Raw genomic sequence first — 16467 nt, 5'->3', positions numbered from 1 at the left:
TTACTGTTTTAGACCAGCACGTTTATTACTTAAAATATCTGCACAAAGTATTCAACCCTGCAGTTAATGTAATAAGCACTGATTAATGTAACACTGATGAGCAGAAAAATACTTGTGTCAAAAACTGTGATATTTACAAACTATATACATACAAACGTACATGTTTTTGAACAGTAATGTTTGTTATACAGCACAACCATAATGTCAAGTATCAGAGTCTTTCCTCTGTTAATTATCTGAATAATGTGCAAAAATGCAAAACACACAGAAGGAAAACTGTTTTCAGTACAACACACAATCATCTGTCAGATCAAACTCAGTCTAGATTTTCTGGATAAGGAAGACACCTTTGGTTTTGATTAATGTGGAATTTTGTTAAATATCAGATTTTAGCCTGATAGTCATTTTTTCCCACTTTATTTATTTATTATTCGTCCATTTAAATCGCAAAAGAAATCAAAGATGTGGCTGATTGAGAGGTATGCAACAAGGTTAATATTGGCCAGTTCATCATGTGGTCCTTTATTAAGATTGTGCAGGTCTTTGCACATTTCATTCCTTTGGTTTCTGTGGGAATGAAAGCACTGTGTAAAGGCCTAAAGTGCCCCAGAGTTTCCCTGCTTCTTCCTTTGTTTGGCAATGAAGTTTGGAAAATTGGCACTGAGTAAGAAATATTAGCCTGGCCTTCAAAACTCCACAAGGATCAAGCCTGAGCCACAGCATCTCTTTTAAAAGACACTTCTTAATGGTTATTTAGAAGCTGACAAAAGTACAGAGCGATGTCTGTTCAGGACCTCACCACTTTACCTGTCTACTGCCTCTATACCTTGGTACACCTCCATGGCTGGTCTCAGGTCAGTATATGTCAGTTAAAGATGTGATGGTGAGGGATCTGGAGAGTTCTGCGACACTGGTGGGACGCCACGCTTTAAAACTAACCGTCATGTTTCTAGAAACCATCAGGAAGCCGTTGGAGCTGAAGCGTCCGGGGATGTTTCCTGCATCGAGCCAGACGAAAGGAGCCACGGAGGCAGAGTGGAGGGTAACAGTGAGACCAGTTTTATCCTCCTGCACTTTGGCCTGCAGGGACAGATACAATGTTTTAGTCACAAGGTAACATATGGTCACAACTGATCACATCTATTTTTGAGTCTGAGATTATTACGTTTGACTGACATGTGAAAAGACAAAGGTGAAAATGACTGGAGGAAGTGGGATTGTTACTCTCAGGAAACAGACGTTTAATCTTTTTATTCTCATTTTGTGTCTTCAGAATTAGGCAACACTAATTAAACGCTTCATCATTCTGTATTCATGATCAAAAATCTGCGTATAAATAAATAAAAGCAGTCAAACTCCTTTTAAACGAGGTGACGTACTGTGATGTTTGCTCTCTGGAGTCCCTGAGCATCTTTGGGTGAGCAGAGGAAGTGGTGGTTGGCGGGACCCTGCTGGCCGCTGCTGTCCTCCAGGTGGAAGGTGAGCAGGCAGGTGAGCCGGGTGCAGTGTCCACACCCTGCCAGCAGGGCGGCGACTGGCTGTTTGAAAATGGCCACAGCGCTGCCTCCAGGGACCAGGAGGGGGTCGGACTTCAGTGTGCACACAGGATCTAGATGAGTCCAGGAGTACACGGTCACCTGATCAACAAAACAGACAGACAGACCTGTTTAACTGCAGTTTCAAAAGTTGTACTGCATCTTAATTTTATTTTGCCATGCGCCATAATTCTTCAGATCAATGTGATTTCTAACAATTATCTTGCTCTGTGTAAATAAAGTGGTGTATGGATAAGAAGCCAAGGGCTTAAATTCAATGTTCTGAGACGTGAATTCAGCCTCCACTGCCAAAACTGAACTTGAAAATTATTGTCAATGTAAAGATAAAGTTTGCTGGTAAAAACATACCACAGCCCTGAGCGTCAGGTCGTGACTCAGGTCTGAGACAGCATAGGATGAACAATGTGTCTGCGTCCTCAAACCCAACAGGAAGGACATCGGCAAAGAAGTTCTGTGCAAAATAATGCAGCATTTTCCACTTCCCACCGAACTCTGCACACAGACACAAAGAGGGAAATGATATGTGATTATGATGCAACGCTGACCTGTAATCATTACAAAACAAATGATGTATAATGCAAGAGTTGAGTGCAGTGCACGTGTCTGTTCACTCACCGATTGATGACCAGGAAGGTGCCTGCCAAATGTCATTGAGCTGCCAATAGAGAGCACCCATAGTGTGACCTTCGCCCTCAATGATCTCAGTCTGACTCCGCCGATAAAACTCTGTCTGAGTCTTGACACACTGAGCCTGCATGACCTGGACAAGAGAGCAATAACCTGTTTTAGATTTACACTGCTTTACAGTGACATAGAAATACATTAAATATAAGACATTAAGATTGTAGAGGTTTGTGTGTTTTACCTGAGTGATGTAGAGAGTGTCTGTAAATCTTTTTAGGGGATCTGTGGAGTTCGGCAGGTTAAAGTGTAGAGCAGCCTGCAGTAACATCTGCCGGTTCCCATCCTCGTGGTGTTGACGATGGGAAGTAAAGTTACTGTTGTAGCTCCAGTCTTCTTTTATGGAAACCTGACACATCACAAAAGTGTCAATTTATTACACAATGACAAAAGATAAGAGCTTTTATTGAGCTCTGAAGATGTGTGCTGGAGATTTATTCAGTTACCGGCTGTAGAGTGGAGAAGGAAGGCCAGGACTGGAAGCCGTATTCAGAGGCGAAACGTGTTCGAGGGAAAGTCCGCCAGTCCCAGCAGTCGAGGATGTAGCTGTAGAAATGAGTGTCCCCGTAGTGAGTATCGTAGGGGTTCGCTGCCACCCATCCCTCCTGCTCTGATTCTGCCCCGTTTGTTGGGCTGGAGACGAAGAAACGGACGACTCTGATCCTCCTGAGGGAGATATTAGACTGTGTCACTTCTTAATCTTTTGTATCTACTGATTTACTCTTGAGATAATAAGAGTAAGACTGTGAAACATTTTAAGCACATAGCCCGACAGCTTTATTTTAAAATGTGTCACTCACGTCTTGCACAATCTTCCTTATGTTGTTCACATACAGCATCACATAGTCTTTGATGTACACAGGCCTCTGGGAAGCTGGGATATTGAACCAGTCTGTTGCCAGAGCAGCCTCGTTCTCATTGTTCCCACTCCAGATTATTATAGAGGGGTGAGACTTGAGGCGCTGAACCTGATGGGTGAAAATAAGAAAAAACCTCAATCAGAGTGTATTTAGGATACAACTAACTAGCTCTAAATTTGTAATTTATTGATGTATTTTAAATAAATATCTAAATATTACATTTTCTGATCCATAAAAAATAAAAATTAATTAATTACTGCACCACTCACCTGCTGGCTGACCTCTTCTCTTACTGTCTGTATGAAGTCATCCACAGTGGGATACATGGCGCAGGCAAACATGAAGTCCTGCCAAATCTGAAGACATACATTCAAACACCATGAGCATCCATCTGTTCTACAATATGTTCATGAGTCAGCTCATAATCATACAGAAATACAGTCATCTATGGTAAAAATAGTATTTCTTCAGTAAGGGTATGTAACAGAGATGATGATGATGATGATGATGATGATGATGAGGGGGAAATTTAGTTTCGAACAACACCTTCCTGAATTATCACGAATGAGGACAAGAAAATGTTTTCTATCTTTTATCAGCATCATTCTGATAAAATATCTGTCACAGCTTTGGATGAGAATGTGAATAACCTGCCATTTTATACATTATATCTGAGGCCAAGCTGAAAATTAACTTAACATTAGATACACTGACTCAGCCCTAACATGTACTGTACAGGTACACAATCAGTGCAAAGCCTGTAAAAGCCACTACTGTAGTGCACGTTATGTTGAATGCCCAATGCTCCCTGATGTAAAGACAATGTTCCTGGACTTTCCACTCCCTAAAGGTACAGTCACATTATCTGTCTGTTCAGTGAGTAGTAATCTACTAAAACTGGTGAGCAAACAAGCTTCTATGTTTCCAAACACAGTGCAGCAGAGTTTCTGTTGGCTGACTGAGGATATCCGTTCAGTCAGAGCTGAACTCTGACCTGTGAATCTACCGGAGCTGGCAGCGAACAGGAATGCACGCATGAATTTGTGCTTTAGTAGAAATGAATGGGAGACCTGGCACATATTCATGAACTGGAAATGTAACGTGGCCATACCTTAAGGATCCCTCCATATGTTTCTGATTTCTTAAAAATCTACTGTTTAACTACCAGTACAGTAAAATGTTATTTTAAATTTTGCACTTGTGGTGGTAGCAATGCAGATGAATAAAGTAACAATGATATCACTAGAAGATGAAAGTTGTTACCATGATTCCCAGTTCATCACAGATACTGTAGAAAAGATCCTGTTCATACACTCCTCCTCCCCAGACCCTGAGGGTGTTCATGTTAGCGTCTACTGCTGACTGCAACAAGTTCCTTAAACTGCAGGACAAATAAAAGCTTCAGCTTTCATGTGTTCATAACTGAGACACACTCAGTAGCTGAAACAAGACTTGTCTTGTGAGTCCAAGTCAGAAAAAAATGTCTGCACAAAGACACAGAGGAGACCAAAGAGGAACAAAGGTTGGAACAGTTTCTTTAAGAATACTGTCATAAAACGTGATTAATATTCCTGTCACCAGGCAGGACTCAGCTTTTCAAACTAAACTCACACAGCAGGAGAGATCTGGTCCTGGAAGGAGTGGGCTGGGATCCAGTTGGAGCCTTTGAGGAAAATTGGTTTCCCATTGATGCGGAAATAAAAGCTCAGGCCTGGGGACCTGACAATTGGCTCCTGGACAAGTTCCACTGTGCGAAAATACACCTGCAGGAGAGACTTTCATCAGCTCTTTAATCCACAGGAATGTACAGGACACTGAAACACTAAAACTTTTATGACAAAAGGACGTTCCGATTTTATGACAATTTATTCAGTTTCTACATCAGTTTTAACTCCTCAGTCGTAATAATGTCTGATCATTTTGATGGTGGTGATGAGGAAAGAAGTGAATTTGTGTCTCTAAAAATGATCACTGCGCTGGTTAAATAATACATCAGCTAAATGCATAAAAAAAGAGTAAAAGTGTTGATAGGCAGCGAACTCTGACCTTGGACTTTGTATTCAGGATTAAAAATCCATCCTGAAAACCTCTGACAGTCAGCTGGTAAAACAGTCGGTCACCGTGTCCGTTGGGCCACCACAGCTTCACCTGGCTGCTCTGAAAGTGGAAGAAAAACATGACCAACATTCAGGTTTGGCAGCTGACACAGGTGAGAACTCCTGTCCAATTTAAAACTAGAAATCTCAACAGTTTGACTGGACTGTATCAAGTACCATGTTGATGTGTAAGACGAAGGTGTTCTTGTTCTTTCCAAAGAGAAACTGCGTGTGGAAGGTCTGCTCTGAGTCCAGCTCAGGTATGGAGAGAGTGATTTGGCCATTTGTTGTCTGAACTGCATCAACGAGAATCTCAACCTGGACTCTCCACTCAGAGAGGCTGGAATCTAGATACACAAACAGATTATGTAGATTACTTAAAAAAACAAAGACAGCAAACATATTTAATTATTCCATACATGGAACCTTAGATGTGACAGATGACTACCAGTAGAAAAAATAAGATGGAAAAATACAATAACACTTAATTTATTCTGGAAAACAGAACAGATAGTTATGTAAGTGAGAGAAAGTATTTGACTTAGTAGAACTATAAACAAGATTTGGAAGCCAAGTCCCAACCTCAAAGAACCAGAGTGTGTAAACTGTGGTCAGAGGAGTATTTTTAAGTACTTCCTATCTCTTTTTTTCACCTGCATGCAGGAAGTAGTTGGGGTTTCAGGAGTTTATGACAAGTTAATTCTCAAAACTGACTTCAACTTCCTCATAACTTTGTGGCAGTTGTTGTTCTGTGAAAACCCAACCCTTCTGCCTCCTGAACAGGCTACAGCAAGGAAACTCTCATTTCTAGGAAAATCGAACTGTCTTTATTTATTGAGCCATGGCATCTTGCACAACTGCTCTGATGCATCAGATAAATAATTCAAGAGTTTTTAATACTCTATCAGATGAGAGCCACTCTTGTTTTAAAATTCTCCTGTGAGTCAAGGAATCCCTGTTCATAACAGCAGTATTTCTTACTTTTTTGTTGATAAAGGTTTAGATAATGCTGTTGGTGTTAGTGGACGTACTGTATAGAGGAACGGAGGAAACCTGGACGAGCTGGAGGACATCAAACGCCTCCAGTTGGACTCCTTTCCACAGTCCCATCGTGGGGAACGAAGGCCCCCAGTCCCAACTGAAAGAGCTTTGCTCCTGCAACACAACAGAGATTGAATAAATACTGTAGAAATTTAGCTGCTGTTAGCAAACCAAGACCAGCCCTATTACTCACATGATACTTGCTTTAGTGTGACTAGACTCTGGTGTTTCTCTGTCTCTGATTGTTTCTCTTTCAGACATCTAAAGCAGAGGAAATGCTTTTTAGGACATACTTACTTTCCTGATGAAATTGACGTGACATTCCCCCTTCTGAACATCTGGAGGACATTCAGGAGGAATTCTGTAGGCTGAATGAGCCTCCCTCTGCTCAGACGCATAAAGAACTGGAGACGACAAACTAACTTTCAGCACATTATCCCCATCCTTCAGTGTGTCTCTGACTGAGAAGTCCTACACACCAAGGACACAATAATTAATAGATATTTAAAAGAAACCAAACAAGTGATGCATTCATGTAGAAGAAAATGTTTACATTTTTCACCCTAACATACATATCTACAAAACATGTTGTCCGTGTTGCCCACAATGACTCCATTGAGCCAAATAGTTGCAACGGTGTCCACGCCGTCAAAGACAAGAAGCACCTTTTGTTTGGACCTGTTGACGCAGAGAGCGCATGGGTGAGTCAGGATCAAGATACAGAAAGTGCTTCTAAAATGATATAACTCATTATACTGACCTCACTTGGGCGGACACATTAAATGTGGTTGTGTACGTCCAGTTGTCAAAAGCAATCCACCGATAAGACACATCATTGAACCTAAAATATGGATCCTGAGAGAGAGGTGGAAAAGGGTTTAAATTTTAATTAAATTCTCCTAGTTAATAATTTTAAACAGTGCTAAAAGTTTGATATGGGTCTTTACTGACACCTGCTGATAGCTTGTGCTGACTTTAAGCCAAAGAAAGAGCTGTAGCAAGGATTTAAAGAAATACTAAGGTTTTAAATTCTAGGTCCTCATCATATCCCAAGAAGGTTTTGGCTACAAACCTGTTTACCTCGTTAATTATACTGTAATTATATTGTCTTATGTGTGTTTAACCCCTTTCTGCAGTGCCATTGTCATCTTAAAAGTCCAATGTCACATAAGTCTGGAATCCAGATCACAAGTGAAGCTGATTCATTTGACTTGCAGTAGTAAAAATCGAAGTAATACAGTCAAAACATTAGTATTTGTTCATTTCCTCATTTCTATTTAATCATTCGTTACCTGGATGAATCCCTGTTTCTGCAGAGCTGAATGGACACATCCAGGCACCTCTGCAGGCAGTGACAGTGAACCATTGGAGTTTGAGAGACTCCATTTACCGTTCAGACTCAGAGTCTCCGTTAAAAATCCGGATAAAACTCCGTCAAACAAACACAAAAACACACCAGAAACAAAGATAAAAATGTTCCCACGTAGAGTCATGGTTTGTGGTTTGTTGTGGGCATGGTAAACACGCCAAATACTCCTTAAAAGTACTCTATATGGAGCTTCGTTTTTGTTGTATTTACTGACTGAACGGGCTCTTCCTGGTTTATCACGTGACACACCCGTGATAGCCAGGTGACCGGAGTACGAACACGAGGGGCAAACTTTAGCGCGAAAAGGTTTGACATTTTCTGCTTTGTTTTTTTTTTTTTTTTTTTTAAATATCTTCATAATAAATTGCTCTATTTTACTTTATATATGAAGAAGTGTGATAAATGTAGGATTTTTTGAAAGGGTTTTTGTTTATGGTTAATAATTAATTTTCAGATTCTTTATAGATCAATTATATGCCATTAATAAGAACAACTTTTAAGATGTCAGACTGAAAAATCCTCTCATCATGACACCGATTGCATGGGAACACTAAAATTATATTTGTACTTGTGAAAAATCTATAGTTACTGGCCGTTTCCTTAAGAGCAGATAAATTCATTCAAACTGGCCTTGAACTCTTGAGGAATTAAATTGTCTGCAAGTATAAAAACTTCTCCCTAAAATGTTCAAGGATTTTCTAAATCAGACAATGACAAAATGCTCATCACACTTTTCTTAGTCATCAAAATCAAACTATTAAAAACCCCCAATTTATTCATTTTGTCAATTTTCTATTAACTAATTGATTTATCATTGCAGTCCTACACAAATAAGATGTTCTCCCATAGTTTCACAGGCACAAGAGAGCTGTCAAAGAATTAAAGAGGCATATAAGCTCTATACAAGACTAAAAATGTGATTTAAAAACACAGACATTAGCATCAGTCTTAAACTGCAAACAATGGAACCTCTGTATGTGTCTATATATTCACTTTAAATGAAAAACAAAAAACACCAGTCACATTCATTTTATGGTTTAAGTAACTTTATTGAAGGGAAAACTAAAAAGAAACAGAGCCACGAGTTGATTATCAACCATTAGCTTTGCATCAATATTTTAGGGCTACAAGAAGACAGTGTTCGAGTGGGCATAAAACTAACTGCTCATCTACTGGCTTCTAAAGAACAAAAAGAAACAGGAAGCCTTCGAGGGGAACCAAATTTTTCCAACTGTTCAGCCTTACAATCCACTTAATTTGCAGAAACATATCAGATATAATAGCCTACCTTTATTAACATGCATAAAATACAACATTGAAGTTCTTATATTTTGTTTCCTTAACATTGATATATACTGCTGTGCTTCTCTGTACACACACTTTGATAGTGGAATAAGATACACTTCTTTCCTCAGGTAATAAATCCCTATACTAATGATCAGAAGAACATACTGACGTCACACCAGTCCAGGAGCCACTAAGTTTCCAAAATCCTCCAGAGCATTGGCATTTCCCCATTTCAGATTTTCGCTTTCAAATAAATGAAGACAGAATTTTGCCAATGTGAAACATTAAAATTCTGAATTTATGGGCATGGCAAAAGACAGGCTTCTCTAGAAATGCCCTGAGAAACCGATCCAACAGCACAATAAATATCAACTCCCACGAGAACCAGCTGGACCATTGTGGGGTTGATATACTGTCCAGCTTCAGGAGACCAGTCGCATCAGATTCTACTAAGTGTGTGCAGAGTAAATGACTAACATCACCAATTTTGGGTTGAAAAACTCTTACTGGTGCATGCTCAAGCCGAGTGTTCAGAACCATGGTGATATTTATTATTTTTTTAAACTCCATACAAAACGGGAGTCGAAAACCTCACAGAAACTGGCACGTGTCCTAGAGAGAAAACACTATCTTCTTATGAGCGCGCAGGTGGAAAAAGAGGGGGTAGAGGGGGTAAAATGCTGATTAACAAAAAAAATAAAGTGAAAAAGAAAAACAGAATCCTGGAATTTTAAGTTTGAACCAGCGACAACGTTTTCCACCAGCTTTCCGAACGATGCCATCACATTGCGTATTTTTGTGTCCATTCTTTTGCCATTTTGGTGTATCTGCAAAGAGACAAAAAAAGGAAAAAATTAACTTCAACTCTCCAGCGCACACATCAGTATTTGAACACATCATTTTCTGGCATAAAAACTCCTAATCAACTCATAACTTGCCTTTTTTATCATGAGGATTTTCTTAAAGCACATGCACTTGAGCACATTGCTTTTAAACAACCAGGCAAGCCAAGTTAGCATCCCAATGAAATGAGTCAGTATATGCACAAAAATACTTGACACTTCATACACAAGTTTCTAATTTGAAACAGTGCAATATTCTTCAACAAATCAGGCATCATCTTTACACACCAATACCTCAAGTAAGGCATTTTTTTGCAAGAACAAACCTCATCATGCTGGAGTTAGTGGCTACAGAAACATGCAAAGAAAATGTTGCTAACCTGGTTATGCAAGTAATTTGATTTTAGGTTGGTTCATCATTATAAAAACTGCTAGAATAAGCAATAATTACACTCGTGAAGGTTAGATGAAACTCTGCAACACTGGCCTTGGATGTTTTAGCCCTTTTAAACAGCCAACATGCTAATGGTTTGGTTCAGGAATTAATTTGACTCTTGATTTATGGTTTATTAGGGAACATATCTCAAATTTCAAATATTGAAATGTGCATTTTCAGTTGATTAAAACCTCCTTTTTAAGTTTACTCTGACTGCAGCTTAGCTGGATATTTTCTGCTTTTCTGTTTTACATGACTATAAATCAAATATCTTGGGTTTTATTGGACAAAATAATAAAACATGTTTAGTTGACAAGAATGAGCGTTTTTGACTATTTCTATTTATTTTAACTTGTGTATTTTTTATTAGAATATCTGGTCACACGTACCTACATGTACCTGCCTACTTCCATGCACCACCTTTTTCTGAACTGAAATGCCATAAAACAAAATCGTACATCCTCCTGGCTATTTTTTCTTTTTCTTGATGATAGATTTTTCCTTCTAGGCAGCCACAGGTGTCCGTTCATTTCAGTACACTATAAAAACTTGCAAAGACTTGAAACACAAGTGACAGAAAAAATACCCACAGTAAATGATTTGTTGCCTTTTCTTGAAACCTGGTCTCTGCCTGGTGACACTGTTGCCACCAGAGACTGTTAAAAAGATGCTGTGTTGAACAATAGTCTGACACCTGAGGGTTCATAATCTGCTTCCAAACAACAACCTTTTCATACAAGAAACCCAGCCCACTCTACCCTTACTGTTTGTGTCTGTGAGGCTACAGTTTCAGACATCATAGCTCATGAATGCAGTACTTTTTTGGCAGCCAACTGTTGGCGTGTCCTCAAATGCACCACCAAGAACATTTTTCACAATGGTTCCTGCTGACAACTGCTTCACCATGCAACAATAACAACTGTGAAAAATATAAGGCAACCCATTATTAACTGTGATGATCACCAATCTCAGGTCTCTGCATGTTGATTTTACAATCGTTGTTAGTCTTTTAAACTTGTGGTATGAGATGGAAAACGGTTGGTAATAATATTAAATGTAGCACGTGGTCTTAAATGTTTTATGCATAAGATGTATAATGAATAATTCTGTGTATACAATTTATAGTTACCACTTATGTTTGTGCATATATGGACTACAATCCTCACACATTGCACTCTTTACCTCATACTGCAAACTTTTGCACATTCCTGCACAACCTGTGCAGCAGTCAGGACATATTCTTTATATACTCAACATACTGTTCTATTATTGTCAAAATTTCTGATCTATTTTTTTTTTAATGTATTGCTTTACTTGGCAATAATGATTCTAATGTACATTTCTTTTCTAAGCTACATTTAGTACAAAGTAGATATTTCTGATGTATTCTGTATTCCCATTTTTAAAAGTTTATCAATAAATCTGCTCTTGCACTTGTACTGCCTGCAAAAAGTTACTAATCTTAACTGACCATTGTTGGCTTTTGTTACTGTATCGGTGAAAACTAACTCAGCTGTTGCAGGACTTGTGATTACTACTGTTTGATCCTCATTCCTCTGGCCTGTATTAGCGGTAACCCACAACTGTCAGGAGACCATTTTATACGTGGGTTTGGCAGAAATATAATGTTAACCGTTTATTTACAGCAAACCAGCCAGAGATTAGTATAATCACAGTCAAATCCCACACTGCAGTCATAATACTTCATAACAGAGATCCAAGCCTCTGGTTATGCCAAGTGAGACCAGAGCATCACAACACAACCAACCAACCAACCACTCCCCATTGCACTAGCCAAGATGCAGCATGGCCTCTTGGCCTTACCCTAAAGCATGGCATACTTCGCTGTCCACTCCTGAGCTAGTTTATTGTACCTGACAGAGTGAAACTAGGTTACATACTAGACTCAGGTGATTCTTTTACAGGTGAATCTTCAATTAACCATGCCAACAAAAGTTGTACTTCTTGTGGATAAGGCAGCATGAAATATGAACTACAGGGATGCTCTTCCTTTTGGGAGAGAGAATTGGTTATTTCACATGTTTAGAGAATAGTTTATCACACATATAGAAAGACACACTTACTTCTGACTATCTGTTTTGTAGATTCGTGCGATCTCTGGCACTAGTGGGTCATCGGGGTTTGGGTCACATAGGAGTGAGCAAATGGAGAGAAGAACTACAAGAAAACAGAGCACAGACATTAACTCAATTTTTCTTTACATCTTTTATAGTTACCTGACACAAATAGTTTGTGTTTTCTGTTTTCATCATTTTCAGTCTACACAAGTTAATGAACCTTATTCTGGATAGAGTCAATACTCAACTTGTGTAACATCTAAGAAGAAACCTACTATGAATAACCAAAAAGTGTACTGTTAAATAATGTTAAGTAAGAAAACAAATGACATCTAACAGTGAACAAATTTTATGCTAATCAAGGTAAAATGTACTATTTGCTGTGTCTAACAAACACTATAATACATGCAAAAGCAATTTAACCATAGGAAAATAAAATACCTGCCAAAAACTATGTGGCCAAAGAAATAAAACATTTAAGTATTCATATATTTATTTAAATACCATTTCTAAATGTTTCTGTGTACAGACTCAGGTACAGATTATGTAAAACACAACTTACAGCAATAAAACAAACTTTTTATGTTGTTAGCAGTCCGTACAACAGGGGATCCTTCTTAATTTTTTTTTCCCATCAAAAACTTAACTATTCAGTTAAGATTCTACTATCAACTGACAATTGACAAGGCTGTTATCATAGTGTCCTTTCATTAGTGTCCATACCTTTAGAAATAGTAAGTGCTGGAGACCACTGTGATCTGAGAATATCCAGACAGATACTGCCGTTACTGTTAATATTTGGGTGGTAAATTCTTGTTGTAAATGCAACCTGGAAAAAGAAAACAGAAAACAAACAAAACACATAGCAGTGAGGGCGGGTTAGATAAGACTGAGTCACGCACCAGATCTACAGGTGTTGTGCAACGTAATTTTTTTTTTTTGTGACACGCGGCAGTGACATTTGATGCTCATGACTATCATTTTCTGGAATGACAGGTAGTACTTCATGAGGGCTGTGAAGCTCACAAAATATTTTCTTTGTGTCATACTGCTGGACTTTCATTTACAAGAAATGTTTATTGATGCATTTACACAAAATCATGAGTGTTTCTATACAATGTTTGATATCAGTCACTGGTTTTAATTCTAATGTTGCAAACAAACGTCTGCTTGCTAGATTGATAGATTAATGAAAATAAACCTTTAATTACCAAAATGTGTCACAACAAAAACAAAGGAAACCCTTGTTTCAGGTGTGAGTAACTACGCTGTCTTACCTTGGGTGGTTTGAAGGGGTAGTCTGTTGGAAAATGAATTGTCAAGAAGAAAACACCTCCCTGATATGGACTGTCACTCTGTTAAAAAAAAAAAAAAAAAAAAAAAAGAAGAAGTGATATTTGCATATTACAGAAAGAATGATCTAAACCTATGATTTATGACTTCAAGTCAAATTTTAACCTCTATCTCATGCATACATTTAAAGCAGCAGGAACACAACCACAGTGACAGTGCAAAATTTCAACATCCTGTTGCTTTAAATTTAAAAAGAGAGCAACAGTTATGTCATAAAATCATAAAGTATCTACTTACAGGTCCCATGATTGTGGCTTGCCAGTGAAACACTGCAGAAAACAGAAAGTAAAAGTTAGGAAACAAAGTTCACAGGTATGTGATCTAGCAGGAACTCTGCTTCTAAAATGTCTTCCTAGCTTCTCAGTAACACCATTTCCCTTTGTGTGTTTTTAAAGCCATAATGAATTAGTTTTACTCTAGTGTTCATGACTAGGGTGGGGGTATTCAAGATCAAGATTACTAAATCTAAAAAGACTAGATCTATATTGACCTGTGCTTTTAGAGTTCATTTAAAATGTGGAATTTAATCTCTTAAACTACAATTTTCAGAAAAGTCTGTCAGTCTCATCTTGAAAATGTAACTTGTTCAGTTTTTGTTTTGTTATTTTCTCCACCTCCAAAATATATTTTAAATGGGTGCCTGTGCCAAAGAATTAGACAGAAAATTAACCCACAAATATTTAGACTGTATCAATTAGTCTTTTTTATTTTTTCTAAAAACACAAAAATGCACAGATCCTAATTTAATATCATCATGTTTTGGTCAGACAAAAACACATCTGAGGATGTCATCTTGGTCTGTGGGAAAGACAACTGACCCCCCTACTCTTTATTTTTAAAAAGTTATTTTGTATATAAAATACAACTGAGTCAATGATGACCATAACTGTTAGCTGCAGTCCTAAAAACTTGAAGCTCTGAGACACTTACTATCATCACCCACTGGGCCGGCTGAGCACTGTGCTGGAGGGTCACGAGCCAGGTCGTTAAGCTCCTGTAATGAAAAGAGGTTTAGAACAATAACCAATTAGACCACAGTAAATCTTCGAAGACAAAACAATGAGGAGACACTATCTGATCTGAAATCAATGTGCAAGAACAAGTAGCACTTAACATCCTGGGTTTAAAATCCCAATATGGAGGAGACTGGGAAGCAAGATGCTACATGACAGGTTGTGTGCCTCATTTACTGTATTTCACAACACCCTCCTCTCTCTCCCGCTGGTGTCGTTATCTCCTGCCACTCTCCTCCAAGTTCAACTCTGCACCGGCTCAGGGGCAGGAGGGGGCCGCCTTGTTATCATGTCCACAGTTAACAGCAAGATGAGACCTAAGCACATATACACATACATACACCACAGGCTCTATTGGTATTTTTAGGTCTACAGCTATTTTAGAGAGTGAGGTGCCCCACCCTAGCCTCCTGACAAACACCATTTCACAAGAAAGTTTATGGATTTCCTTAGAAGAAGCTTCTAGTCAACAGTCGGGGTGAGGAAATAAAGCTACGGTGTGAATACTTATGTTGGTGTTACTCCACTCTACTCTACTATTGCCAGTTTCGTCCATTTAATTGCCAGAACACACACACCCTGTGATGTGCACAGGCTCTGAACAAATACGACCACATACCAAGGAAATGTATCATGAACACAGCTCAGACTGCTAACACAGATCCAGTGAGTGATATGAGTCATGGGTTCTGGTAACGACGAGTATCGCCGCTTTTTATTAAATGTTTAGACGGCTGGCGTAGACACACGACATCGACGTGAGGCTACAGTAAAGGCTTAGTGCTCTAACCAGACCGCATTCAAATGTACGTGTGTTTATGTAAAAGGAAGAAAGTGTTGGGCAATTCGTGCGGCCTCTTTTTTGTCGTCAATCCACCTCGCCGAACACACTGAACCTGTAACTGAAACTGCTAATGCTAGCTAAGCTAGCAAAACGATACCGGAACCGGTGCCATCAGAGGAAATAAAAAACCACACAATTCCGTAAACCCGCAATCACCAGAGTGGTTACACAAGCTCAGGTTCACAAACTTAAACACTTCCCCGCACAGGTTTCACCGCCATGTTTCACAGGATACAGCATCAAGTACAGCGCTAGCTACGTTGGGAGGCTAGCGCGGCGAAGCTAACATTTAACGACGTTCTCTCTTACCTTGTGAATCCTTTTCAGTGCCATCCTCTCTCGGTGTTCTGCTCTTTAGTTTGACGGGTTTCCGATCCAAGCTGCGAGGGGCAACCTTGATATGCCAGGATGATTCGCTGCCTCGTTAAATAACTTGACGCTAGGTCAACTCGACGGCCTTTCTTCTCGAGTTAGCGTAGTAAGCTGGCTGGCGAGCTAAAACTACGTATGCGCGGAGTTGTAACAAAGCTAGCTGGCGGTCTGAATCCACCGAGCGACAGACGTTGTGTTACACCGTCCTTCGATTAAACCTCGCTTTCCCTCGTGGTTTCAACGTCTTATTTTCGGATTAACTATGTTTCCCCCCCTGCTTAAAGGCTGGATAAGTGCGGTGTGCCAGGTGAAGTAACCCCCGGTCGACAAAGCTCCTGTTCCGTAGGTTTCGGTTGATGCCGTTAGCCAACTAGCGGCTGTCTAACATGTATGTGGGGATTTATGGTGGAGGCGGTGCAGCGGCTGCGGAGTGACGGGGCGGATGTGATGGCAGATTGGTTACAAGCCTGCAGAAAAAAAAAAAAACATGCATGACAGACCAGCCAGGACATGTCAGCCTTTAATTGTGAACGATCCCTAAATTAAAATTTAAATGGGATACATTACATTAATATTTTTTATTATCGCCATATTTGGTGTTTTGGCACTTGCAAATCGCTGCCCAATTTGTTCAATGAA

General features: G+C 39.2%; 2 protein-coding genes across 3 annotated transcripts; both read right to left on the bottom strand.

Annotated features, from left to right (window-relative positions):
- manba (mannosidase, beta A, lysosomal) lies at positions 1-7826 on the bottom strand. The gene is given in 19 exon segments (XM_018666271.2): positions 1-1080; positions 1380-1637; positions 1905-1949; positions 1951-2048; positions 2172-2316; positions 2422-2586; positions 2684-2878; positions 2880-2903; positions 3038-3205; positions 3367-3453; positions 4361-4478; positions 4709-4860; positions 5144-5254; positions 5371-5540; positions 6225-6348; positions 6532-6705; positions 6807-6912; positions 6995-7089; positions 7527-7826. Coding segments are annotated over 19 exon segments (2661 nt in total). The 5' UTR covers positions 7728-7826; the 3' UTR covers positions 1-855.
- Positions 7827-8631: 805 nt separating this feature from the next.
- LOC108876623 (ubiquitin-conjugating enzyme E2 D2) lies at positions 8632-16233 on the bottom strand. 2 transcript variants are annotated; one of them, XM_051078044.1, is made up of 8 exons: positions 15766-16233; positions 14530-14593; positions 13837-13868; positions 13524-13601; positions 12970-13075; positions 12253-12346; positions 11993-12042; positions 8632-9717 (listed from the first exon to the last, which is right to left on the bottom strand). In XM_051078044.1, exons 1-7 carry the CDS (start codon positions 15787-15789, stop codon positions 11994-11996), a joined length of 447 nt encoding a protein of 148 aa, XP_050934001.1. In that variant the 5' UTR covers positions 15790-16233; the 3' UTR covers positions 8632-9717; position 11993. The 2 variants fall into 2 exon arrangements, with proteins under 2 accessions (XP_050934001.1, XP_018521777.1); XM_018666261.2 differs by lacking the exon at positions 11993-12042 and having other exon boundaries at positions 15766-16232.
- Between the last annotated feature and the right edge of the window lie 234 nt (positions 16234-16467).

The sequence above is a fragment of the Lates calcarifer genome, linkage group LG19, assembly GCF_001640805.2.
Source record: "Lates calcarifer isolate ASB-BC8 linkage group LG19, TLL_Latcal_v3, whole genome shotgun sequence".
NCBI lineage: Eukaryota > Metazoa > Chordata > Actinopteri > Centropomidae > Lates > Lates calcarifer.
This window is presented reverse-complemented; position numbering and strand designations above follow the sequence as displayed.